Raw genomic sequence first — 25,593 nt, 5'->3', positions numbered from 1 at the left:
GGTTTGTGTAATTCCCGCTCCCCTATTTGTCAGCTTTGCTTTTCCTGTTCAGAGCTCTCACATGAGTTTCCTTTTGGCTTTGCCCTGACCAGAATGTTGCTTGTTTTGTCACTTTCCAGACTTGAAACTTCGGGATTTCCTGGTTGACAATGAGACGTTCTCAGACTTCCTTCATCAGAATGTGTCCATGCCATCATCTGCAGTAGAGGAGCTACTGGATGCAGAGGTCAACCTCCAGCAGGTAAAGAGCACTTTCAGCCACTAATGTAATGCTTGTCTACTGCTTGTTTAACCCTAGTGCCAAGGTCCACCGTGCAGGACACCTCTGTGCTAGGTGTTGTACAAACACAGAGGAACATGTAATCCTTGCTTCTCTCTTCCCTCTTGCCCTCAATTTACTGTCTTATTTGGTTGGAAACTGTAAAAGGACCCATGTACAAATGTTTGATCTGCACAAGAAAATAGCCTAATGCCCTTCAGGCTAAATTTAATTTTTTCTTTCCTATTCTTTTTACCCAAGTAAAACATTAATGAGGTTGCTAGTGCTGTTTGGGTTTTTTTTGGTTTTTTTTTTATTAGAAATGAAAATGGGGTGGTTGGTTGGTCACTCGGCATGGACTGGAGCATGGCTTCTGTGTGTTGCTGTGTCTTTGATTCCTGTGCAGCAGAAGGAGGCATGCTTTTTGATTTGTGTCTTCAAGACAGTATACTTGTATGTTATGTAGTACAAGAGAGCTCTGATCTCAGATGAAATTCCTGAGTGCTACGGTCATTGCTTTCATAAACATAGGCAGTGGTGACAATGGACTGGAGCCCCTGGCTTGGGATGGCAGTCTGCCATTGCCAAGCTCAGAACATGTTTTTTGCTAGGCTGGATGAATTGGTCCGCCAGCATCCTTTCTAATGCAGAAGTCAGAACTGGTTGTTTCCGACTTCAAAGGAAGACCTGTTGTTCTCTTAGGGCAGTGCAAAAGGTTATGTGCAAAAGGAGGAGGAAATCCATTCTGCTTCCCAGCTCCAGATCAGATCTTTTCTTTGAAGTGGAGTTGATTAGTAGTCCTTCCAGACGTTGTTTTCATGTAATTACAGATGCTGTCCCCCTTCGCATGCATTGTCTCATTTTTCAGTGGATTCTCTCAAGCCATCTGGTTTAGTGCAGTTTGATAATTAATTCTAAAAGTTAAGGATGTGTTCTACTAAAAAAAAAGTGGAAAAATTTCCTGCCCATTTTAGGCTATAATTTTTGTTTTACTTGAAACTGATTTGCTGAAACTCAAGCTAGATTAAAACAGAATTGTGCTATGGATGGTTCTGGAAGGGTAACCAGAAGGCTTCAACATAGTCATTCTCCCTTAGCTGTTGGTAAGGCAGAATGATTGTTAAAGAGACAAAAAAAGCTAACTTTGACCTTCTGTCATGTGACTGCCCTATTATGTTGGTTGTATATGGCAAAGCCAGTGGAAGGAGAAGAAAAGCTTAGGTTTTGTCTACATACTGTATCTGAAGAGTGGCGAAGGGGTAATCGGTTAGCTAGTTCTTCCTTGAGTGCTTGAAGCTTTGTTCTTGTTTGTGGAATTTTTGTCCTGATTCTGCCAAGGACACTGGGAGTGATGTTGTTTAGTCTTAACAGCATTTTGTGCTCTGGGATTGCAGGAAGAGCTAATGTGAGCAACAGGGCAGTAAGCTGCAGAGGAGGCAGACCAAACCTTTCTTTGAGCATTTTCTAATACAGATAACTGAGAGCTCTGTCTTCCTGCAGGATGACTATTTGACTCACAAAATGAACCCCTTTGATTTTGCTGGAGATCTGGGGTGGAGATGTGACCTCACTACTGAGCTGCATAGTGACTACAGAATTAATAGGCAAGAGTTGTTTGGTCTCTGACTGTATGAGTGGGTCATAGCTTCATTCATAAGGTCATATAGAAGGGCCTATTCAGAGTATGTAAAGCACTCGCATCAAATACAGCCTTCTCCTGCAGTCTGTTAGTGTCCTGTGATTGTTCAACAAGCCCAGAAGTTAGGATTTGCAAGCAAATAAGGAACTGTAATCACCAAGGAGGTGTGACGGTTGGTCACTGGTGTTACTGCAGTGGCAGTACTCTAACATGCCAAGCAGAGTCATGTATCCAGCATACTGCATTCAGTGCAAATACATGAAAATGGCCAGAGCCTTGTCTTGATGGGTATGTTGCTTGCTGAGGCAGAGTGGCTCAACTTTGTGTTTGCCCGATGGTGGCAGGTGTGCTCAGAAGGGTGTGGGGTTTGGGGAAAGCCTGGATCAGCAGTGGGCAGGCAGCTATCTAATAGAGTCTGATGTGCTGCCATTGTCCAGGTGTGGCTGTACAGCTCTAATATGGCTTGGATGGCAGGAGCAGGTCTTTACCCTGTGAAAAGCTACAGAGCCACGGTGAGGTCCTGGGCCAGGTCTGCAGTGTGACATGTTGAATGGCAGCAAGGAGTAAATGGTAATGGCTGGGGTATATGCTGCCTGGAAGAAATATCCCTGTTTCGTGCAGCAGGAACAGTCCTGGAGAGAACAATGTGACCTGAGGACAGAACAATCACCTGCGGCTGCTTTCAGACATGAGCCTGGTATTTTGAGAGTCCTCAGGGGACTTAACCTGTCATTTAGAATGTATTTGCCTGTTGAAGACACCGTGGCTTCAGACAACTTGAAGTGGTTGCAGAGAACCGGCTGGGTGTGACTGGGTGTTTCAGTGTGCAGGGGTAGGCAAAGCCTTTGTTCTAGGATGACATGCTGTGGACCTCACTGTTTGGAAAGAGCATCTTTTCTCCAAAAGAGCTTAAAATCTGGGTGAAAAAGATGGACAGACATAGGAGAAGATGGAAAGATTGTTCAATGTTTGGAATGAGCACCAAGGTACTGAGAGACACTGGTTTTCTGTATGCCCACCCAGGGAAGCTGCTTTAGACTCAGCCCAGGTCTCCTGAGCATTATTGCAGTGCCACAGGAATATGCCTTTTTCAGCATGGCTGCAGTGGTGACAGTATCTCTGCTGGCAAAAAACTCACCCAGACTATTTCTAAAGGCCAGCCTTTTTGAATGCGAGAGCTATCCAATTTATTCAGCTGAGCGTGCAGCATGGAAACATCCTATTTTTGGCATATGGATGCAGACTAAAGTTAAAGGTTTGCACAAGTATTGCGTTTATAAATCTCTTCTCTCTCCTGTCAGTTCCATCTTGATTGTTTTCTGAATGTAGTGCGCTTTTGCCCCTGGACTGTTGATGCCATTTTGGTTTTGAAAGACAAAATTTTCAGACTTCTCAGCATGATTCAGGAGCTGTTAACTCTTCTGGGATGTGGATCAATTGTCTTTAGCTGTTGCTGGAAGTTGAACAATGCATGCTGGGTATTACAAAAGAACAGAAGGAAGAAATTAAGTGCAAAGCTGTTGTTACCCGTGCATTTACAATAAATTTGTTCCTGTCTAGCCCCAAGGCAAACAAACTCTTTCAAACAGGGGATTCTGGATTTTCCTTGAATTTATCACCTTTATGAAGTGTGTACCTGTTTGACATGTACCTGTTTGTTCAGCAAACCTAAATCATGTAACTGACCTTAATAAAATAAACTAGGCCATCAGGTCTGAAAGGGACTGATAGTTCAGAAGGGATTTTCTGCATTTCTTTCATTAATAAGGAGGTTGCTTGGGGATTAGGAAACATTACTGACAAGAAAACAATCACCTTAAGTAAAATAAGCCCATGAAAGAAGACTAGAGTATTATTTCTTGTTTGTTGCAGCTAGTAAGATAACTTTTTCCACTGATACATTATCTGCCTCAAAACACTGCAAAATGTTTTTCTCTGCAATTAGTGAAGAGATACTTTGGAGCTAAGGGAGGAGTGATCTTGATCCACAACAGCACAGAAAATGTAGCTGGCAGATACATCTAAGGAGTTTGGGACATAGGTCTTTTGCCCTTCACATACATTTGCCAGACTTGTGTCTGGTCACAAGCGTTATTTTTTTCTGTGGCTCAGTTCCCAGAAGACTCAAGATTAGGCAATGTGTGTACCCTTGGTTGGAGGAAATGGCTGCTGTGGAGGACAGGATCACTGCTGCTTCTGTACATGCTCGTGGAGAAGTGGAGAGAGACCTGCCTCTCCCAGGACTTCTTCCCCAAGTACTCTGTGGGGAAACATGTTTTTCTTGGCATTGAGTTGTGCATGGGTCAGGGCTGTGCAATCTGTAGGAAAGAATGACCTCTTACCATTCGTAACGCTTCCAGGTAGGGATTAGTTTTATTTAGGTGATAACCAACTCTGTGCTGTGTGTCTTACATGAAGGGAGACTGACTGACTTCCCCACTTTTCCAGGTCATTGTGTATGGTTACCGAATGCAGCTGCAGGATCTCTGCAATAGCTCAACATTGTCTGAATTTCTTACAATCAGAAATCAGACAGCAGCCATGGACTCTGAAGCCTTTGTTTGCACCTTGCCAAAAGAAAAACTCCGTGCAGCCGAACAAGCCTTCCGTGCTAACCTGAATCCTTTGAAGCCCCTTCAGGTAAGTCCACTGGTCCCACCTGTGAGAGGCTATTGTTGACACAGTGACATTTTCTAGGGCTTTCAGTCTAGGATTTCATCCCTGCATTTCCAGAGTGAATGGTTCATTGGCAGTAAGAAAGCAGAAGGATGGTCTTTATCGCTGGAGCATGAACAGCACTGCTTCTTCCTGTCATTCCTACCCTTCCTGTTGCAGTGTGGTACCTGCAGAGCACAAATGTGTGTGGTCCACTGTTCACTTTGTCAAGAGGAAAATATTTGTGCTGTGTACTAACAAACAGGCTCTTCGTTGTCCCTGTGTTTTAGTTAGATGTTGTGTCTTGGCTGGAATGAGCCCAGATGTTAGACCAGCTTGTGCTGAGTGATAAAACCATCACCCTCTGCCCTTGCCATGGGGTCACAGACTGCAGCAGCTTCTAGCCAGTGGCAAGCCACGACCTTTGCACAGGTCTAATTCATACAAAGAGTGAAGTTTTAAAGCCCCGTTTGGAAGATTGACCAACTGGATGGGTTTTGGACCAAGAATTCATTGAACTTCAGGAAAATACATCATTCACAGGATGATTGGAGACTGGAGCAGACTTAACTCTTTTTTCTGTGCAAGCCCAGTGATGCTTTGTTATAGGCCTGTGATATTTGGTAAGATACAAAAGTTTGAGGAAATTAGTGCTGGAAATATCAGTAGAGAAAAGAAGGGAGCACAGAACCCACTCTGTTGCCCACTAAAACAAACACTCTATTGTCTGCTGTGGAAGAAATAAACACTTTGACTCTGTGTGTTTCCAGATTTGATGAGCCTTTCAGGACCAAAAGTCATGTACCACTTGCTTGGCTTTGTCCCCAGTCAAAGAGGGTCATTATCAAGTACTGGAATCATATTACTCTTCTGTGCAGTACATAGTGGCTAGTTACTTCTCCACAGCTCATCTTCTGTTCTCCACGTGTCCTCCATCTGCATTTTTTCTTTGCTGCTGGAAGAGCAAGATAATCATAAGTGTTAAGGGATGAGGTAACAGCACTAAAATTGTCCCCAGAACAAAGATGGGCTGTTTGAAAAGGAATGGCTATAGGCAGTTTTTTCTGTTCAGTTAGATGTATATATATGCAGTTACTTCAAATCATTCAGAGTTGCTACAATTTCGGGGACCAAGGGGGATGAAAATAGCCGGCTACAGTACAACTTAGTATTGGTCTTCTGGGCGCTCTGGAGACTCAGTCTTGCTTTTGTCATCTATGGAAATATCTACAACTTGGCTGACAGAAGCAGGTACTTAGTGTATCTTTGTTGTTACATCTGTGTTGGTGAGAGAAAGCAGTAACAAGCCACTCTATGCCACTTGGCAAAAGAAAAGTAGATTAAGACATTATGTGCAACTTCAGGGGACTTCTGAGAAGTTGGCTCATGATCTCAGCTTCAAAGGAAAAAAAGCTCCAGTCCAGAAGCCAGCAGCTCTAAACCTGCTGTGTATTGCACACTGTCTTTGTAAGGTCCACAGTTTTGCTCAGAAAAATGTCACAGGCTACCCTCTAGTTAAGCTGCTGCAATGCAGGTGAGTGAAAGAAAAACCAACTGGCTTCAATGTGGCCAGACAAAGTGGGTGAATTAACTCTATGATCATTCATGACCAGCACATTTGAAACTTAGTGTCTTTAAAGGTTAAGAAGTGCTTTGACCTGCAGTAACATCTTTGAACAAAGAGGGAACTTTCTGCTCAAGAACAAAGCAGGCTTTATGACATAGTTTATCATTAAAGGCACTGTGGGTCAAATCTTGGACATGCACACTGAAGACAGCATGCACCATGTCTACTACAGAGCCTGTGAACCAATGCCAACAATTTGTCCAGAGATTTATTTTTAACTGTTTTACTTAATCCCCTTGATACTTCACAGCATGGCATTTCAGCAAGTAAAAGTAAGGGCCAAATCAAATGCAGGTACAGCAGTAACTGAGAGGCAGGGTTTGACTCATATAATGGGACCTGGGCTCTGTTGGTTGCAGCATTCTGTGATTTATGGAGGGGCAGCTTCTTAATATGATTAGATCAGTATAATTGGGGTAAAAAGGACTTGCAGCTGTGTGCAAACACCAAGGGCTTGAATACAAAACCAGGAGGTTTTGCCACTCAAGTATCTGGGCAGTAGAGTGGCTATAGTTTCTTGAACTGTCATAACCCAGGAGACTCAGGCTAGGATCCACCTGCTTGTTCCTGCCCCTGTGCATTCCTGTTTGTTGTCCCCTCTGTGAGATGATGAAGTAAATTACATCATGGAATTGATCCAGATTAAAAGTGACTGACCTGATTGTGTGCTTACACAAACACTTGTGCTGAAATGTGAAAGGGATGGTGCTACACTGAGAACCCAGTGGCCAGGGTTTGTGTGTGTGGGCTGAGACTTTGATGTCAACACCTGCTTCTGCCAGCCTGAAGTGTGTGCACATCTGCAGCCTGAGGAAAACTGTAAGTTTTCTAGGTAATTCATAACAGAACACTATTTACTAGCAAATTACAGACAAAGCAGAGTTTTAAAAAGGAAAATAAGGTGTGTGCATGGTGAAATGCATGAGCTCTAAATGTCACAGCACTGTTAAACAAGGTTTTTTTTCTAAAAAAGGCGAAAAATAAAGTCTTACCTGCTCATCAGTTCCATCCAGAACAGCTTGAGCATTGCCCAAAGTACAATAATAGCAGAAAATTTTAATTTCGAGTCCTTCTTTGTCTTAACTGTACTAAGCTTCCTAGCTCTGCCACTGACCCTTTGTATGACTTCGCTTTAGCTTTCTGTGTAGGGTGAGAGCACCAGCACATAGAGGCATGGTAGGGAGCTTGAGGTGTGTCTCCTTATTCTTTCTTATGTAAGAACCCATTTGAGATGGGCTGTTTAGATCAAACTCCAGCAGAATATATGGGAGTGATCAAGGGCACCAAGGCAAAAGGATCAGCTTTTCTTCTTGACTGAGCATTCACTCTACTGAAAGCAGCAAACATTTTAAAAAAAAAAAAAAATCAGTTTCCCTTTTCTGGGACCCATGCCTTAATTTTCACTGATTCTCTGAAGCCTTTTGGCCAACAATAAGTAGTACTGAGCACAGGGCATCTTGTACAATCTGCTTGTGGACATATCTTCGCTTTTTGAGGTTTGCCTTACACTGGCTGTAGTCAGTGAGACTGGAGAAGCTCATTTGAGAACAGCAGCAAAACAGTACCTCTGATTACTTGCACACAAATCTCCTTTTTTGGCTTTCTCCCTGTGCTAGGCCAGCAGTTGTCCCATGGAAGAACCGCACAGTTTGGGAAACGTTACAGGCATCCCTGTTTAGCAAGAGCAATAGCAGTAAGTCAGAGGTGTTCCTGGTACAGGACTGGTACTGTGATGGGTGGAGACTGTCTTATATCATAGAAATATCTGTCTATGGGACAGCTTTTCCTCTGCAAATCTCCCCAGTTTTGGAAAGTATTTGGGGGGAAGGTTAAATGACAAAGGAAATCCAGATTTGTCTCTGTGGGATTTCATCTCTGCAACACTGCCTAAGAAGGGCCTTGCACACTCACTTCCAGTGGTGTGGGTCTATAATAAGCTATAAATATGTTGTCACTTCTGTCGTGTAGTGCTCGTTGAAAGAGTGTGGGTGAGTGTATAAAAACCCGATTGTTTTTTCTCCCTTCGTAATATAGGTGGTATTTTGTCATATGGTTAGCATGAGCCAAGCATTGAACAATTAAATGCATTTCAGTTGGAAAATGGCTTTAGAAAAGGTCTCTCAATTTAAATACAGGCTGCAACTGAACTTGTGGCTTTCTTTGCTCTTTTGAAAGTGTTTTCAGTCAAGCATAATAGTATCATGCTTTTAAGCAATTGTACTTTGGGGCTTCCACTCCCAGGAAAGAAAAGTAGAAGGCTAAAGCATGTGAATTTTATTATTATTTTTTTTCTGCAAAATTCAGTGTAAAGGTTCTGTTAAGATCAGTATAAAGCTGTAATAACTATTCCAAAGCAAACATGAGAGTGGTCTAGCTATATGATGCACAGTGGCTGAATTCCATTATGACCTCCCAACATTTCAAACACCTGCGTTCTCGTGCATGTTAAAGAAATGGAGTTGTCCATCCCTTCTAGCAGGAGCTGACAGTTGGACGTATTCAAGGCTGGTCTTGACTGTGCAGTCAATGCTAGTCATCTCAAATACTTATCTCTACTTCAAGTCTTGTAGCATGCACACACAAGCACACAAGAGTCCACTCAGTGCAATCTGTACTTCAAGAGTATTATGATATTTGCTGCCTCAAAAGACAAGTCTAGGTGAAGGCATGACTTGCCAGCCACTAACACTAATTGTACAAGGCAGGTCTGTTCAAAAACCACTAGAACTCTTTCCACAGCATGCCTAGAAAGGACAGGTGATGGTTTTGTGGCTTTCACTGGAAAATAAGTTCTTGTCTCCTGCATCCCAAGACGTAGTGTAGACACCTACTAAACACACTCTCGCAGTGGGACTAATCTTACTGAAGGATGCCCAGAATCTCAGGGTCTTCATAGAAATTTAATTAACTGCTTTACCTAATGAGCCACTGCAAAGAGTTATTTTCCAGGGAAATTCATGACATGCTCATCTGTTCGAAGAAGACTGGCCACTTGTGATTGATTTTTGTCATTGTCTCTGGAGATAAGACTTGTGAGAAGCTTTCTGAGTGGGCCTTAGAGTGCAAAGGTTGGTGGTAAAGAAATCATAATTCCCTCCACTGTAAATGGCATCATGGCAAGTTCTGTTGAGAAATGAACTTGGAGTGCTGTGAATTTCTTAGGGAAGAAAGGTCAGGGTGATGGGGTGTGAATGGATAGGTGGGTTCTCATCACATTTCAGGGTGAGATTTGCAAGTTGAATCATTTTAATGGGTCAGACCAAAGTCCTTTTCAGCTTAGTTTCCCCTGAGCTGGTCCAGCAGTGGCCTGTAATGGAGGCATCTGAAAGCATGCAGCCATGGGGCAAGTACGTAGTAACACTTCTGCAATGTAATGTCCTGTTCTTCAGCAGCTTGCAACTCAGACTTTCTCAGCTGCTGCTGGGATCTTGGTGTTTGGTAGCACCTGGTAAACTTTCTTTAATGAAGTCTTCTAATTTCTCAAACCCACATGAACTTTTAGTACCTTCAGCATTGCACAGTATCTACTGAATTTCTCCCTTTTGACTAAGCTTGTGTGTGCAGTAGCTCCGTTGGTTTGTTTTAAACACCTTTTCACTGGAAGCCCTCTAGTCCTGTATGGCGAGGCACAGTGAGCAATCATCTCCTGTTCCCATTCTCCATCCCACTTGTAATTCTACAGATCTCCGTCATAACTTCTATTTGTCATTACAGGTCCCATTGCAAGAACTGTGGTGTATTGTTCTTCCTTCAGGAGTTGTTCTTATCTCGAGTCATACTTGTGGTCTTTTTCTGTATTTGTGTTCCTCCAGAGATGGAGGACCCATAATTGCACATAATACTTGAGAACCAGGATTGTACTGTGCATTTATATTGATGTTAATATGTCTTAATCACTGTAGTGCTAAGATCTCCCTTTCTGAGCAGCAGCAGCTAGTTCAGAGCCGTCAAAGGGTATCTTAAGGTAGCACTGTCTTCTCCCTATGTACTTTGCAGCACTGAATTGGTCTGGCACTTTGTAACAGTGTGTCAGCATGAGGCCTTTCACTAATCCTTTGCAATTGGCTTTTGACTCTTCACTGTTCTGAACCACTTAGTATCATAAGAAAACTCTTCCTTATTCACCCTGTCCCTGAATCACCTCTGAATACAGTGAACAACACAAATCTGTGTAGAGCTTGATTAGGTGTATGGAGCTGAACAAGCACATCTACTGTTACACATGCACCTAGAATTTTCTACCTCATCTTGTTGCTCAAGTGGTAGTGCAGCTACATAGCTTTGATATTTGGTGACTATACTTCTTTAAATATGTCTTGAAGGTCTTAGCCTGTGGGGGGGTTGAATTGCTTTTCTTTTAGGCTTAATGATGTATTTTGATTTATCGAACCTGAAGGACTGTTGTCTAGTGGAAATCCATAGAGGTTAGAGAGACCATCCCTGAATTTGCAACTGGCTTTGGAGCAGGCACTAACTGTGCACTCAGAAAAGTTAGCTGGGTTTTAAATGCCCCAGCAGATCCATGGAACAGTGCCCACTTACACCAGCTGGCCCTGACCAGGTCTTGTCACCTTCCACCAAATCAACTATGACAAGTGAAAGCCTTTAGACTTTCCTGGAGTAGTTTCTGGAAGAAAAGATATAAAAATTAAAAGCTTCAGCCCAAGAGATGTGTGCTGAAGTCAAGGGCCTTGGCTGTTCCTCTGTGTGTCACAATGCTGTAACTTTAGCGTGCTTTCAAATGCTGCAACATGTAGCTGCTAGCATGAAATCTTAAGAAATTATTTTAATCTTGATTCTTTTGAAACACGGATTATGTCCAAATGTTTCCCATGCAAGATAATCCAGATATATGAACAAAAGGGGAAAAAGAACCCCACAAACCAAAACCCAGGTGCCGCAGTTACATATAGAGCAACTGGAAACAAGTAGTTGTCTTCAGTATGACTTCCTGCTACAGCAAAGTTTCCTGAAAGCTGTGACTTCCAATTCTGGAAACCTGACAGTCTTTCTTTAGTGATGATGGTGACTGTCAGCTGTTTCCTAGAAGCTGGATGTTTTAAAATATGTCCTAGGTTTAGATAAAAAACATTAAGGCCTGATGGGGAGGGCTTGAGCAATGACGATGGTGTACACTGCAGCAGGAGTTCTGTGTATCTGAGCTGGAGTCCCACTACAAGCTTGTGTCTACCAGCTGGTCTTTGCCACCCTTGGATAGACTTTGCATCCCCTTCTTAGCACTGGCTTGCAGGATTTCAGGTCTGTCAGCATGCTGTACTGTAGGCTGTGCTTGTTTTGTGACCTGTAATACAAGCTGTCCTTTGGAATGCAAGTGTATGTGCGTGCATTTTTAGTTTTACTGGGGTGGTTCTGGTTATGGCATCTGTGTACCTAACCTGTGAGGAAGGAAAGGGATGTTGCCATTGTATTGTGGGGTGCTGAAGCCCAGGGTATTTTAAGCTCAAGGCTGTGCAGAAAGCTAGCTCTGTCTTCTCTGTCAAGCACTTTGCCATGTAAACAGTCCTTACTACTCTTCTTTACAATAACATTTAAAAGAGTTTAATTTCTTTGGTTTTGTGCCTCACGGTGACTTTGAGTTTCCTTTTGTTTTTTTCTGCAGACACAGCTTTCTTTCAATTCCTCCTTGCGGGATCTATCAGAAACTGTGGATGCTTTGAGGGAAAGCATTGGGAAACTTGTTAAAGAGGTAAGGAGCACCTTCATGTCAGGAGAACCTGTCACAGCGGTTGCTGTCTTAGCCTGCAGTTGAGTACAAGAATCACAGAATGGTTTGGGTTGGAAGGGACCCTGGCTTGTTTTGAAACTTGCCCTCATCCTACAGCCATTCTTACTGTGTCAGCAGCGGCAGCACACAATTTGTGACCCCTTGACACTTCAAGTTAGAAACGCCATAGGAGTTGATCAAATGCACAGTTAAAGGTTGGGCCCTCATGTGAGGAGCAGGAATTTAGATGTTTTCTGTGGGGCTGTACTTCTGAGCAGTAGCACAACTGTTGGGCTCGCAGTACATCTGCTGCCTAGCAGTGCCTTGCAAACAGCATGTGGAGGTTTGCCTCCTTCCTATTTTTTTCACTCAGTTGCCAGCTGTGTCAGCACTGTTGCTTGGTTATATCTACTGGTTTGTGGGTGCTGTGACAGTATGGCACATGGAAATGTTGTGGCTGTTCTAATCTAAATAAGTAGCTCTAAGTTACCGCTTGCTAACTAATTTTTTGGGGCAGAAATTGTTTTCTGGTCCTTGTGGTGCACTCGGTGCAATGGCATCACAAGACTGGCTGGGAAAGGCTCTGGCAAAATATCAATAGAAATGTGCAGGGGCAAAGTGACATTATAGAGGCTACAAGTACTTGTTTTTGCAGGTAAAATGATGGACTAAAAGAAAAGCCCTGCATGCCTAGCATGAGTCAGAAGCCCAAAACTGGGGGTGGGGTGGGGGGTGAGCCAGAAACTTCTCTTAGTTGCTTTTTGGCTAGCTCTGACTTTGAAGTGCTGCTAGTAGGCAAAAACATTCTTTCCCTGAAGCAGAAATTGCAGCCATCTAAACTAAACAATGCTGCTGCCGCCTCCTCCCCTTTGCTAGTCTTCCGTCTTTGCATCAGACCAAGAGAGCTCAGAGCTGTGAACGGTAGTAACCTCGGAGAGCATGCATAAGAGCGGGTCACTTCAGGTTAGCGCGCACTCCACTCCCACGGAGGGGCAGCTGCTGGTAGCTAGCACCATGCCAGCCAACAATTCCTGGCACGCATCCCTCCCCGAGTCCCACAACCTGCTGCCAGGTCTCCTTTGCAGTGAAATTAAGATTATTCCAGGATCAGCTTCAGTTAAGACCATAGCAGAGCTCTTGCTGCTAGCAGGGAGGTTGATTACAGCTGTTTCCCGTTACGTCACTTAAGCTTGCCTTTTTTTCTTGTCTGGGATAAAAATAATTGAAACCATGTGATATTCAGTTTGCTGATGTGGCCGAAAATGTCCCAGGGTAATGTGCCTTTTGCTTGGCAGCTGTTTTGGGCAGAACTACCTTTTATTCTGCCCTATTGCTGTGCAAACAAAGGCAGCTTTTTCCTCTGTGTACAGAATGAGCTGCTCCAGATGGCTTGACCGAAAGTTACTTCTTATTGTCTGGCAGGCTGATTCCTGTATGAAAAGGAGGGACTTGCTGCCTTGTTTCGAAGGGCAGCAGCTTGAGGGGGTGGAGAGAACTATTGTTTGTGCCATGTCTAGGAGCCTTTCTAGCAAGGAATTTTAATTAGAGAATGGTCTGAACAAAATATTTGTCTCTGAGTGTGGGGATTGATTGGATCTGTGACCCTGGGCTCTTGAAAATCAACCTAGGAGGGCAGATTAAACACTGAGAGCAAGAGCAACTTTTAAGAAACACTTAAGAGAGCCAGGTCTGATGTCTGGGAGAAGAAATTGCTCAGTAACTAGTCACACATGGCATACTTCCAGTGGTGTGAACAGAGCAGCTCTGCATGTCAATTGTAAAGATACTGGTGCCAAAGATGAAACAAAGCTCCTTGCTCAAACTGTTTTAAAATTGTGTTGTAAAAATGTATTTGCTAATGCAGTCCCTCTGCAAGATGATTAACACCTCACATGTTCATGGGAATTAGCTGCACTTCCTATTTGTGTACCTTTGCTCATGCTAGGGATTTTATTGTACTTTAGCTAAAGCGGTTGACTTTTTGCTGAGCAAAAAACAGCTGTGGTACCTAAGGTACCAAAAACTCCCCAAGGGGTCCTTTTGAACTGGACGTTCAGACAGTCACACTTGAAATGCAGCCTTGGCCTTCTGGGTGAGGAATAGTCAAATCCAAAAATCCACATGAGCCCATGTAACAACAGAAGCTGTTGTGTGACTTTTTTTTTTTTATTCATGTCCCATGATGCTAGTGTCCTGTCAGCCACACCGAACCTTTGGAGCCAGATTGAGTGGTACCAGGGTGCAGATGAAGGCAGCAGTAAGGAAATGAAAGTACACTCGAAGCAGGACACTCTGGACATACATACTGAATCCCCAGGCTTTGGTCGTTCTCACAGCTGCCTTCCATCATATCAGTGTTATGTGTTCTCAGGCAGCTAAAAATAGAGGCTCCCTGTGTATGTGACACATCATAGCTGTTTAGCTCAAGAATTTTTGTCCAGATGTTGGCACATCTGAAGCATGCACAGTGCTATGGATGAACGGTCAGGTTTGCCTGCCAGAGGCTCAGGCCTTACCTGATTCTCACCCTGCTTTCCTTGGGTGGATTTGGATTTAATTGTTCCAGCATACTGTCATTTTTTGCGTTCTTGCTGGCTGGCCTTGTCAGCTGTCCTACACTTTGATCATCTGCATTTTATTTAAACAAAGGTGACAAAAGCAATAGACGGTGAGCAAAACCAACAGACGGTCTTTGACACTCTTATTGTCTCTGAAAACAGGGCAGTTGAGCCAGAGCTTCTAAAGTTGTTCCTGAGATGCAGCTGATGAGCGGTTGCAGTTATGTGTCTCAGCAGGTCTGCTTGCCCTTATTAGTGCATTTTGGTGCTCTGGGCAGCACAGCAAGAACATCCAAGTTAGCATCACCTGATACTCAGTAGCAGTCAAGAAATCAAATCAAATGCTAGAAAATATTTAAACGAGGATAGAGAACCAGCTGTAAGATGGTTATCTATCTATGATACCATGACACTATATAACGCTGTTGATTGCCTTCCTGTTCAATAAGGAATACAGATCTAGGCCCTTCCTCTCCAAAAATGGGATAGTGGAACTGGAAGAAGTTCAGAGAACTGCAATTAGGACATTTAGAAGTAGAATGTCCGACGTACAAGGAACAAGGGAGCAGGCTGGGACTTGTCAACCTACAAGAGAGATGAGTTGGGGATATGGCAGAGGTCTATGGATTTGAATGGCCCAGAATAAAAAAGAGAGACTGAATGTTCATGGTCTCTGCCAGTGCAAAAAACAGGGCACCAAATGGAGTTTACCATAGCCAAGTTAAGGAGAGGAGATTATTTCCAGTGATGTGTTGAATGTTAAACACTTGTAGATGTTCAAAACTCTAGGAGTTTACCATGGAAAAAAATCACTGAGGGTTAGGAACTAAAGTTCCCTGAACTGAAAATAAATGGAAGCTGGAAGGTTACTTGGGAAACATCCTACATTCTTGCCTTTACTTTATTTTTTTTCCTAGTATTCACTTACTCTCACCATCACAGAGTTTACTGAGATAAACAGACTTCTGCCCGTACAGACTCACCTCTGCTGATGTTATTGCATCTCCAGATAGGGACTCTGAGAGCAATGCTAGCCTGTAGCGTGAAACCAGTGCTCATGAGGGTGCATTGCTTTTTCTGTTGTGGTGAGCTTGGCCATGCCTCTGAGTATGGCAACATCAATGCAGTGTCTCAGGCTGAGCACCTGGTGCTTTTGTTGATGGCATATTGCAGGTAGATGCTTATGCCGGACAAATGAGTCTGGAGGTACCAATCATCCTGGCCAGCTGTACATTGTCACCTCAAGCCTGGTGTCAGGCCAACCTGGCAGTAGAAGGCTTCTTGCTGTGGCTGGCTGCGTGCACAGCTCATGCTGTGATCAGGCTCTAGGCTGCAGCTGGGCATGTTTTCCAGGGTTTTCTGGGAATGTTGTTGACAGTGGGGAAGGGAGGTGCTGCGGCAGGGACAAGCAATACTGATCTAGGAGGTCAGACTGGCTGCCTGGTGTAAATCAGTGGAAGCTTGGTGACCTTGGTGGACTTGTGCCAGGTGACACTGCTGTGGCCTGCAGCTTGTATCCCATGAGCAGCGCTCAATTTGTGCTGCCTCTTACTCCCTCATCTGACTCAATGCACCTCACTCCACTCAGGATGAGGAGGGCACCACTGGAATGTGAGCCATTGTGCAACTGGGAGGACAAGTGGCTTCCACGAGAGAGGGCAGGGAGCACTGGAACCACCCATAGCATGGAGGGAGAAAACTTAAGGCTAAAGAGCTTGGCAAGGGCACATTCATTGTGCATGCACAGAAGAGACTTCCTCTATGTTCTCTTGCTGTGGCGGGGGGAAATGTGTTTTCCCTGGTCTTTACTGTTGATGTTGCATTCAAAGGGATTCTCAGCTGTTCAAAAACAGGTGTGCAATTTGAAGGAGAGTGGCAAGATCTCCTTTTACTAATTTTGTTCCTATCTCTACTTCTACTCTTTTCTCCCACCTCCCCCTTCAGTTGCTGAGCATGAGGAGCTGGAGTGACATGAGGCAAGAGGTGATGTTCCTGACCAATGTGAATGCCTCAAACTCCTCTACGCAGATCTACCAGGCTGTGTCACGAATTGTGTGTGGCCATCCTGAGGGTGGAGGGCTCAAAATTAAATCCCTCAACTGGTATGAGGATAACAATTACAAAGCACTGTTTGGAGGCAACAGCACTGAAGATGATGTAGCTAACTTCTATGATAACTCCACAAGTAAGTGTAACCTTGGCATGGCCTAAGGTCCCATCTACTTCATGGTTGTCATTGCTAGCATTTCCCAGACTTTCACAGATGGAAGCAGATGGTCCTGAGGGACAGCACACCTTCTGCTGTTTCAGAAGGACATGCACGTTCCACCTCCTGCATGTGCACTTAAGGCCAGTGAGGATATCAGCATGCAAGGAATTCCTGGGGGCCTTGTGTAGAGTCCACAGAAGGCTGTGCAGTGGACCTCCTTCATGCAGAGAGGGAGTACAGTCATGTGCAGCCCTTGGAGGTCTGGCCTTTTCTGAACAAATTTGGCTGTTGCCATGCAGCAGCATGGTGGGAGCAGCGCAAAACTAGCGGCATGGCTCTTAAGGTTGGAGGCTGTCTGGGTGCTCCACGTTTGCTGGGCGGACCATGGAGGCTTGAACTGAAAGGGGCTTTTTGTGGAGCTTTGCAGTAGAGGAGGGTTTTTGTTGGCTGATTAGTGCTGTACTTCCAGCTGTGACTGTCCTTGAAACCCACACAAGTAGGGCATGTCTTCTGCAGTTGTCAATGTGCTGTTTAGGTGATCACACTTGTCCTGTCCTCCCCAGCACCCTACTGCAATGAGCTGATGAAGAACCTGGAATCCAGCCCGCTTTCCAGGATTATTTGGAGGGCTCTGAGACCCTTGCTGATTGGGAAGATCTTGTACACTCCAGACACACCAGCCATAAGGAATGTCATGACTGAGGTAACTCTAGCCCTGTCCTCTGATGTGTAGAATGAGGTATGTCCTCCGGCTGTGCAGCTTAGCAGCTCTAGTTAAACTGGGCCCAAACACGAGCCTAGAAAGGATTGCCTGCACAGCACAGGCCCCCTAGCCTCTCACCTCCCTCACCTCCCATGCACGTGCTATTGAAGGCTCAATGAGAAAAGGTCAGGCTAAACTCTTTTTCTAGACTTGGCTAGAAGCTTTCCTGGTGATGCCGTTTGATGATCCACAGGCTTTGCATCTCTGATGTGGTACACAGGAGTGGGGAAGACCTTGATAAGCTTTTAAGTGCCCTTAATTTTCTCCATTACAGGCTGGTCAGCCTTAATTTCTGATTGTGATTTACCGTATGTGCTCTCTAATTCCCCAAGTTCCCTCAGTAAGACTCTTCTGGCACATGGGGAGGGGCTGCTTCTGTATACCCTTCATCTCAGGGGCAGTCGTTCTCCACTAAGCCTTGAAAAGCAGTGCTCAGCCATAGGCATCCATGTTCCCTGTGTTTTCCTTTCAAGTGCACTTGATTTTCCCTGCCCTGGTCCTTGCAGAAGCTGAGCTGCTGTCTGAATATGAGCAACACTCAGTAGTTTGCTTGACAGGCCAATGTACCCTCTCAGCCTGTAGTGGATCTCTGCCAGCTTTTGGAAATAACCTTCCTCTCCTCTTTGCTGTCAGGTGAACAGGACGTTCCAGGAGCTGGGTGTGTTTCGTGACCTTGGAGGCATGTGGGAGGAGATAAGCCCGAAGATTTGGAGATTTATGGAAAGTAGTCAGGAAATGGACCTCATTCGGGTCAGTATGATGTCCTTGCCAGAATCACCACTGTTATCTTCTGCAATAAGTGATGAAATACTTTAGATGGTGCTTCAGTGCTGAGCTGGGCAGACAAATCATATGGATGGGACCCCTTCTTGAAACACAAAAAACTGTGGTTATACCAATCTTGCATTATGCTTGGCATTTCTTCCTCCATGTAACAACCTGCTGCAAACAGGAGCAGTGCATGTTTAACACCTGTTTCTAATCTGCCTCTGTAGGAAACGAACTGTTCCTTCCACAGTGTTGCCCTAATGCAGTATGAATATTTGGCTTGGTACTTCTGTAAACTGGGGACCTGTGGGGGGGATGTCATGTTTAGCTCCCTGTGCTGTGTACTTCTCCACAACATAGTTGTCGTGATGGCAGCAAAGCAAGTGGTCATATACCTAGACTGGGTCATGGAAGGTGCCAGATGGCCTTGGATGTCGTTGGGTACAGTAGGAACTGAATGACTGTCACGCTAGAGCTGAAACTAGATGCCTGGCAGTAATCTGGCACAAATCTTGTAAAAACGTAATTTGGAGTTGCATGGTATGCTTAATTTAGTAGTACTTGGGTGCTCATGGGAGAAGAGCAAACATCACCCTACGGCTGATTGCTTCGTAATGTGCCGTGCATACTAGACCATGAAGGGGCTGGGAGCCTTGTTTGGATTTGACATGCTTTCTGCTAGCTTGTTGGCTCCCTGGAGCATTGTGCCAGGTGTTAGACCTGCATTACTGCAGCATTACCTGCTTAAGTGGTTTAGTTCAGCGTTGTTTTCCCTCAGGTGCAACTCTGACAGGTGGATCTTTGCACCCTGTGCTGATGTCTTTGGAAGCACAGTGATGTAAACTAGGATTGTGCAACAGAGAAACAGTTGTAGGGTAGCTTCTTCTGCTGTCTCTGCAAGGCAGCTCGTTGAGTGTCGTACTGCAGCTGTTAACACAGAGACCTCCTCAGGCCTCTTAAGCCTTGAAGTTAATTTGTTTACCCCAATGTAATGCTGAACATTCTCTGACCTTCCCTGTTGTACTTCCCCATCAACATGACATACTAGAGGGTCAAAGGCATCATTATCATCATTCATGTGCCTCAGTTGGCTTTATGAAAGCTAATTCTATAGGTGTTGGCATCAGGGAGGTGAGAATCAGGGCTACCAACTGTAAATTGGACTGTTGCAGAGAGTGCAGACAGAAACTCAGGGTCTGGATATTGGTTTGCAGTAGCCTCCTTTTGAAAACTGGATGTTGCTGCCTTTATTTTAATTATTTTTTACTGAGCCCTGGGGATTTTTCGTTTTGTATTTTATGCTTCTTGTTAACAGTGTTGGCTTTGGCAGTTAATTCTTGATTTTCCCAGCAGTCTGGTCTCTTCCTCTTTATTGGTACAGTAGCAGGGATTCATTTATTGTCACCTGTAGCAGCTCACACAAGCAGGAGTACTTCACTGTCAATGCCAAGGCAGCTCCCAGGCAGCATTCCATTCACTCTAGAGGTCTGGCATGGATCACTTGTAGGTGAACAGGCTGAGACAGAGTTGCCTGTTTGTGGCTGCTTTGAAGGGGGAGGACAGTTCGTTGCTGGCTGTTAAGTCGTTGAGGCTGCCATGCTGCTGGGTGGCAGGTCATCACCTCCCAGCTTTCTGGGTTGTGCAATCTGTTTGGCATATTGCTTCCTGCTGAAGGAGAGGAGTGTGCTTTGCTTGCCAGTCTCTGGCGCTTCCAGATTGATGTTAATGCAGCTGCTAACTTAAGGGAGGGCAACATGTGCCCCTAAAGTTAATGAGCTTTAATGTTGCTGCTGAACATGATGAGGCTGAGCCTCTTCCCTTGAGCCCCTTCCCTGCAGGCATGGTGCCCTTCCTGCTGGGCATGGTGGTATAAGCCAGCCTTGGGAGACCAAATGTGAAGATAGCACAGAGTAGCTGATCCCTGTTTGCTTGGATTTCCTTCTTGCATGTTCTCCTTTGCCAGCTTGCCTGCTTTGTTTTCCCAGTTCACAATGCTGTTTTCATAACTGTGTGACCTATTACTTTCTGGTTTGCTGGTAACAGCAGAGTATGGGAAAGCTCCTTGCCTCTCTGCTTCATTCTTTGCTCTGGCAGAAAATCCATTTTTCTGGTTTTATTTGTTAGGATTTTTAGTTTTCTTTCTTGTGCAGGCTTTTGTTTGGTTTTTTTTTTTCCTCTTCCTTTCTTCAGTTCAACTGTGTCTTTCACAGTTGCCACTCCCCTCCTGTCTGCCCTTATATTGACTGCCCAGAGGACTGGTTTCTGCTTCAATGGCAGGTGCTTCTACCTGGGCTGCGCTTGTTTGGGGTGTTGTGGCATACACAGTGGGGCAGTAACCTGTCCTCAGAAAGCTAGCAGTTGAACGAGCTGCAGAAAGCACTGTCCCAGATAGGAGAAGAGGGAGGCAGGACATCTTGGCTGTGCAGGGCTGCCCTGATGGTGTAATAGCAAAATATGTAAGAAAAGCCACCCGGCCTCTGGTGCTGGTATTTCTGCTCACCACTGTGGCAGTTCAGCCTCCAGCCGTGCCCCGTGCCCTCTCCATCCCAGCCAGGAGCAGAGGTTTGTTCGGGAGAGGTGAGCAGAGCTCGGCAACCACCATCAGCCCAACGCATTTCTCCTGAACCCACGTAACCCTCTTCCCTGTTTTGCTGGTTGAAGAGCTGGTTTGTGTGCCCGGGGTGCGCAGCCGTGCGTAGCTCTCTGCTGCCCTCTCCTCGGGAGGGGGGTGGCAGGACACGGAGGCAGCCAGCCAGCCTGCAGAAGCAGACCCGATGGAGTCGCTATACCGAGGTCGGCACACCCTTTGCGGTGAGAGGGCTAAAAGCAAGGAGCGCACCACGCTGATCTTCTCATATGGCAGGGGGCCTCTATCTGCAGCTTTTTAAAAGGCGTTTTCCCTGGTAGTACTTCATCATGATGAGAGATGAAATCTAACATTAATTCTCAACAACTTTCTCCCTTGAAAACAAAATGTGCGCAGACGCTGCTGAAAGGCAAAGCTCTCTGGGACCTGCACTTGCCAGCTTCCAACTGGACAGTGGAGGATATTGCCCATTTCCTATCAAACCAGCCGGAGGACTTTGAGACAGCAAATGGCTCAGTGTATACCTGGGTGGATGCCTTCAATGAGACAGATCAGGCGATCCGTACCATCTCCCGCTTCATGGAGGTGAGGTCCTGCTAGTGTGGGCAAGGAGCTAGTGGGGCGCCGCAGCTTGGTCTCCATTTCTGTGGTGGGGTGTTCCTGGAAAGGGGAGATGGAAGTTCCTTGGTCCGTTTTCTGTAAACAACCAGGCTTTAGTAGGGCTGAGTGCACAGCATGTTAGAAAATACCATTTATTCAGGTGCCTGAATAAAGATGTAGGAACCCAGCTGTCAGCCTTTTCTTGAAGGTCTCACTCTGGCCACTGCATGTGGCTTCCCACCCAGCTGTTGCTGGGTGACTGAGAGCTGCTGCTTGCTTCGGCAGTGTAACCCCTCACATTTCAATTTGTGGCTTCAGCTGGGGACCGCTGTGAGGCTAGCAGCTGCTTTGAACAGAGGAAGACATAGTGAATAATGAAATTTGTTCTTGTTACTCGATCACCTTGGCAGATGAATGCGAACAGAAACAGGCCTTGGCCTGCCAGGGTCTCTCCATTGGTTTTTAGAGGCTTTGGATCAGACCTGATTTATTTGTAACAAAGAAAATAAGACTGTGGAAATGGATGCTTGGATGGGATCTCACAGCTAGTAATGCAGTGCTGTCTAACCACTTGTCCAGAAACTGCCTCTGCTGGGGTATTTCTCAGTGATACATGTTTGATTGGCAGGTGACCATCAAACAGGAACAAATGATGTCTCTAGCAGCTTGGCAGGCTACCATGAGCCATTGCAAAGTAGTTCAGTGCTGCAACCTTTCACTGGGCACAACATTGCCATTGCAGAGTTCTCCCTTTTTGTCCCTCCCAAACGTAAGCAGAGGACTTTCTGATGTAGTAACTTGTCCCATAAACACTTCCAAATCTGTCTGTCTAGTGTGTCAACTTGGACAAACTGGAGCCTGTGGCCACAGAAGTCCGGCTTATAAACAGGTCCTTGGAGCTTCTGGATGAGAGGAGGTTCTGGGCTGGCATAGTCTTCACTGAAATAGCTCCTAATAGCATGGAGCTTCCTCAACATGTGAAATACAAGATACGCATGGACATTGATAATGTGGAAAGGACCAACAAGATCAAGGATGGGTGAGTCCTGACATCCTGCCTTATGAACAATTTCTTATGGAGGATGTGGTGATGAGGATTTCTAACGGAAAGGTCTTGTTCCGCTGGTGCAGGTACTGGGATCCTGGTCCCCGTGCTGACCCCTTTGAGGACATGCGCTACGTTTGGGGAGGCTTTGCCTACCTGCAGGATGTGGTGGAACAGGCCATCATCAGGGTGCAGACAGGCACGGAGAAGAAGACAGGAGTTTATGTGCAGCAGATGCCCTACCCATGTTATGTGGATGACATGTATGTATGCAGGCTGCTTCAAAAGTTCCCAGGATTGTGGCTTGGGAGACATGGGTTGCTGTCACTTCTCAGGCACGGTTTATATCCCTACTATCAGTTGTGGAGCAATCTCCTTAGTGTTCCTAATCCCTGGAATTAGTGCACCTGCACGGAGGATTTGGAATATATAATGACTTGCAGAGTCCTTCCCAGGAGGAGGGCTGTATGTACAGGGCTCTCACACAGAGAATACGTTCTTGAGATGTGACTGTATCCCCAAACCTGGTATAGGCAAAAAAAAATATCACTGGGAAAAAAGCAGAGGCCTAGGCATGGGAGAGTGGAAAGAGGACAGATGAGAGCAGTCCCCAGGAAGGGCGGGTCTTTATAGCCACTCTTTTACTGAGTGGCAGTTGCAACTCTAGGTCCCACTCAGCCTAGTGACATGCTCTAGACCCATCAGCCTCACTGCATGGTGAAACACTGATCCTGTGTCGCACACTGCATGTCATCTGCTTTATGCCATTCCAAGCCTTAGCCATCACCTTGCTCAGCTAGCCCTTGAGCAGTACCTGAAGTTGCAGTGACGTTTCTTACGCTGTTCTTTTGGTCCCTCTCCTTCCTTCTCAGATTTCTACGTGTCATGAGCCGCTCCATGCCTCTCTTCATGACTCTAGCCTGGATTTACTCAGTGGCTGTGATAATTAAGGGTATTGTGTATGAGAAGGAAGCCCGGCTGAAGGAGACTATGAGGATTATGGGACTTGACAATGGCATCCTTTGGCTAAGCTGGTTCATTAGCAGCCTCATCCCTCTCCTGATGAGTGCAGGCCTGCTGGTGCTGATCCTTAAGGTGAGTTTGGTCTGTGGCAGCAGAATCTAGAGCCCTGAGAGCCTGCTAAGTAGTGGTCTACCATGGCACACTGGGGAGGAGTTAGTGAGTGTGGGTTTACCAGCAACTTTTTGGGAACAGGGTTTTGGAACAAAACAGGGCTGAGTGGCTGCAAACAGCAGGAGGGGCTGTAGTAGGTTCAGCACTCCTGAGGAGGTGTCTCTAGTACTGGCCCACTTCTGGGAAGGCTGTTGTGCAAATTGCAGCAAGCCCAGCCTCCCTGAAGCAGCAGTTCTGCAGACCTGCTTGCACTATAGCCACCTTGGAGAGCCATTTCAAAGCCTGATGCACCTGTTGTTCTCCTTTCCAGATGGGGAATCTGCTGCCTTACAGTGACCCTAGTGTGGTGTTTGTTTTCCTCTCAATCTTCGGTGTTGTGACAATCCTCCAGTGCTTCCTCATCAGCACCTTGTTCTCCAGGGCCAACCTGGCAGCTGCCTGTGGGGGCATTGTCTATTTCACACTGTACCTGCCTTATGTGCTGTGTGTTGCCTGGCAGGACTACGTCAGCTTCTCAGTCAAGATCTTTGCGGTGAGTCTTGAGGAAACTGTCCTGGGTACTGGGCTGCCACCAGTATGGTACTCAAGAGTTCCCTAGCTGTATACTGATAGCAAAGGGAGGAGGTGGCAATGGGAGAATTAATTTCCCATGTAAGAGGCTATCAGAGCTGGGCTTGGTGAAGAGATGGACTTCAGCCTACTAGGAGCTATTTGGGAGGGGTTTGTTGGCCTTGGTGGTAGAAGTAATTCAGACAGACTAAGCTGCCTTGATCTCTGTATGCTGTGATGCTGTACCACCTGATATGAAGGTGGTTTTGAAGGAATTGAAGACTGAAGGAACCAGCTGTCTTCTGCAGAGCACTTCTTACCTGTCTGGAGAGGGTTGCTGCTACTGATCTCTTCCCTCGCATAAAAGTCTAAAGAGCAAGTGAAAGGAAATAGGGAAACTAACGCTTCTGGGTGGTGGGCCAACAAAGATTTCGGGCCTTGCTTGCTTGCTGGAACCAAGACTGAGTCTGCCCTCTCTGCAAATAGTTGTGCTTCTTGGACCTTTGACTTTCCCTGTAAGGCTTCTGAAGCATGTCCCTTAGTCTTGTGCTAGAGCTGAGCTGCCCAGCTGGAGAGTAGTTGTGAAAAACTGAATGCATGTTCATGACTCCTGTTTGCAGAGCCTGCTGTCTCCGGTAGCCTTTGGCTTTGGTTGTGAGTACTTTGCACTGTTTGAGGAGCAGGGAGTTGGTGTGCAGTGGGACAACTTCTTTGAGAGCCCATTGGAAGAAGATGGCTTTAGCATCACCACATCTGCTGTCATGATGTTGTTTGACACCTTCCTATATGGGGTCATGACTTGGTACATTGAATCTGTCTTCCCAGGTGAGGTCTGCTTCTGAGGGAATATCGTGTCTTCACACATTTAAATAGATCCTTTCACCCTACTCATTTGCCAAGGTGCAAATTTGGCCCATTTTTAAGCAGAGTTGCAGAGGTTGTGGAGGAAACCACAGACCAGTATCACAGTAAGGTTGCCTGCTGCCCAGTGCAGACACTGTGCCCCATTGCAAGTGATGGCTGAGCTAGTCCCAGAAGCTTTGCTGTACTTCGGTGGTTCCCTCCTTTGAACTGCTTGCTAAGTCCATGAACCCTGCTGCAAAGAAGGAGTTGAGAGTATCAGTACCACATGTGGCTGCTTAACACCTTCCAGCACAGGGCTTTTAACCCTAAAGTGAAGTTTGGGACAAGAGTTAGCTTTTACCCCCAAAGTCTGACAGTGTCTTCACCAGGAAGGGTCTCCTCTTAGTCGTGCCTGACCTAGAGGCTTACTGGGGTGGAGTACTTCCCTTGTCCTGAAAGCTAATATAACAAAAAGGGACAGATGCAGACAGGCTAACGTAATGCTTTTCTCTTTAGGCCAGTATGGGATTCCCAGGCCCTGGTACTTTCCTTTCACAAAGTCCTATTGGTTTGGTGAGGAACCACAGGACAGGCAGCACCCTCATCCTGACCAGAAGGGGCCTTCAGAAGGT

The 25,593-nt window shown here is 45.7% G+C and overlaps 1 protein-coding gene across 3 annotated transcripts in view; it reads left to right on the top strand.

Moving 5' to 3' along the window:
• The window catches only part of ABCA1 (ATP binding cassette subfamily A member 1), a 97,303-nt gene that overhangs the window by 46,580 nt on the left and 25,130 nt on the right, over positions 1-25,593 (top strand). For all 3 annotated transcript variants that reach the window (XM_037374360.1, XM_037374358.1, XM_037374359.1), the window contains 13 exons: positions 120-241; positions 4,347-4,538; positions 11,801-11,887; positions 16,408-16,648; positions 17,236-17,375; positions 18,069-18,185; positions 21,187-21,375; positions 22,224-22,429; positions 22,522-22,698; positions 23,308-23,530; positions 23,880-24,101; positions 24,739-24,943; positions 25,478-25,591. In XM_037374360.1, coding sequence (XP_037230257.1) covers positions 120-241; positions 4,347-4,538; positions 11,801-11,887; positions 16,408-16,648; positions 17,236-17,375; positions 18,069-18,185; positions 21,187-21,375; positions 22,224-22,429; positions 22,522-22,698; positions 23,308-23,530; positions 23,880-24,101; positions 24,739-24,943; positions 25,478-25,591 — 2,235 coding nt within the window. The remainder of the gene's footprint in view (positions 1-119; positions 242-4,346; positions 4,539-11,800; positions 11,888-16,407; positions 16,649-17,235; positions 17,376-18,068; positions 18,186-21,186; positions 21,376-22,223; positions 22,430-22,521; positions 22,699-23,307; positions 23,531-23,879; positions 24,102-24,738; positions 24,944-25,477; positions 25,592-25,593) is intronic.

This window comes from Falco rusticolus, chromosome Z (genome assembly GCF_015220075.1).
Source record: "Falco rusticolus isolate bFalRus1 chromosome Z, bFalRus1.pri, whole genome shotgun sequence".
NCBI lineage: Eukaryota > Metazoa > Chordata > Aves > Falconiformes > Falconidae > Falco > Falco rusticolus.
Note: the sequence above shows the minus strand (reverse complement) of the source record. Positions and strands in the feature narration are given on the sequence as shown.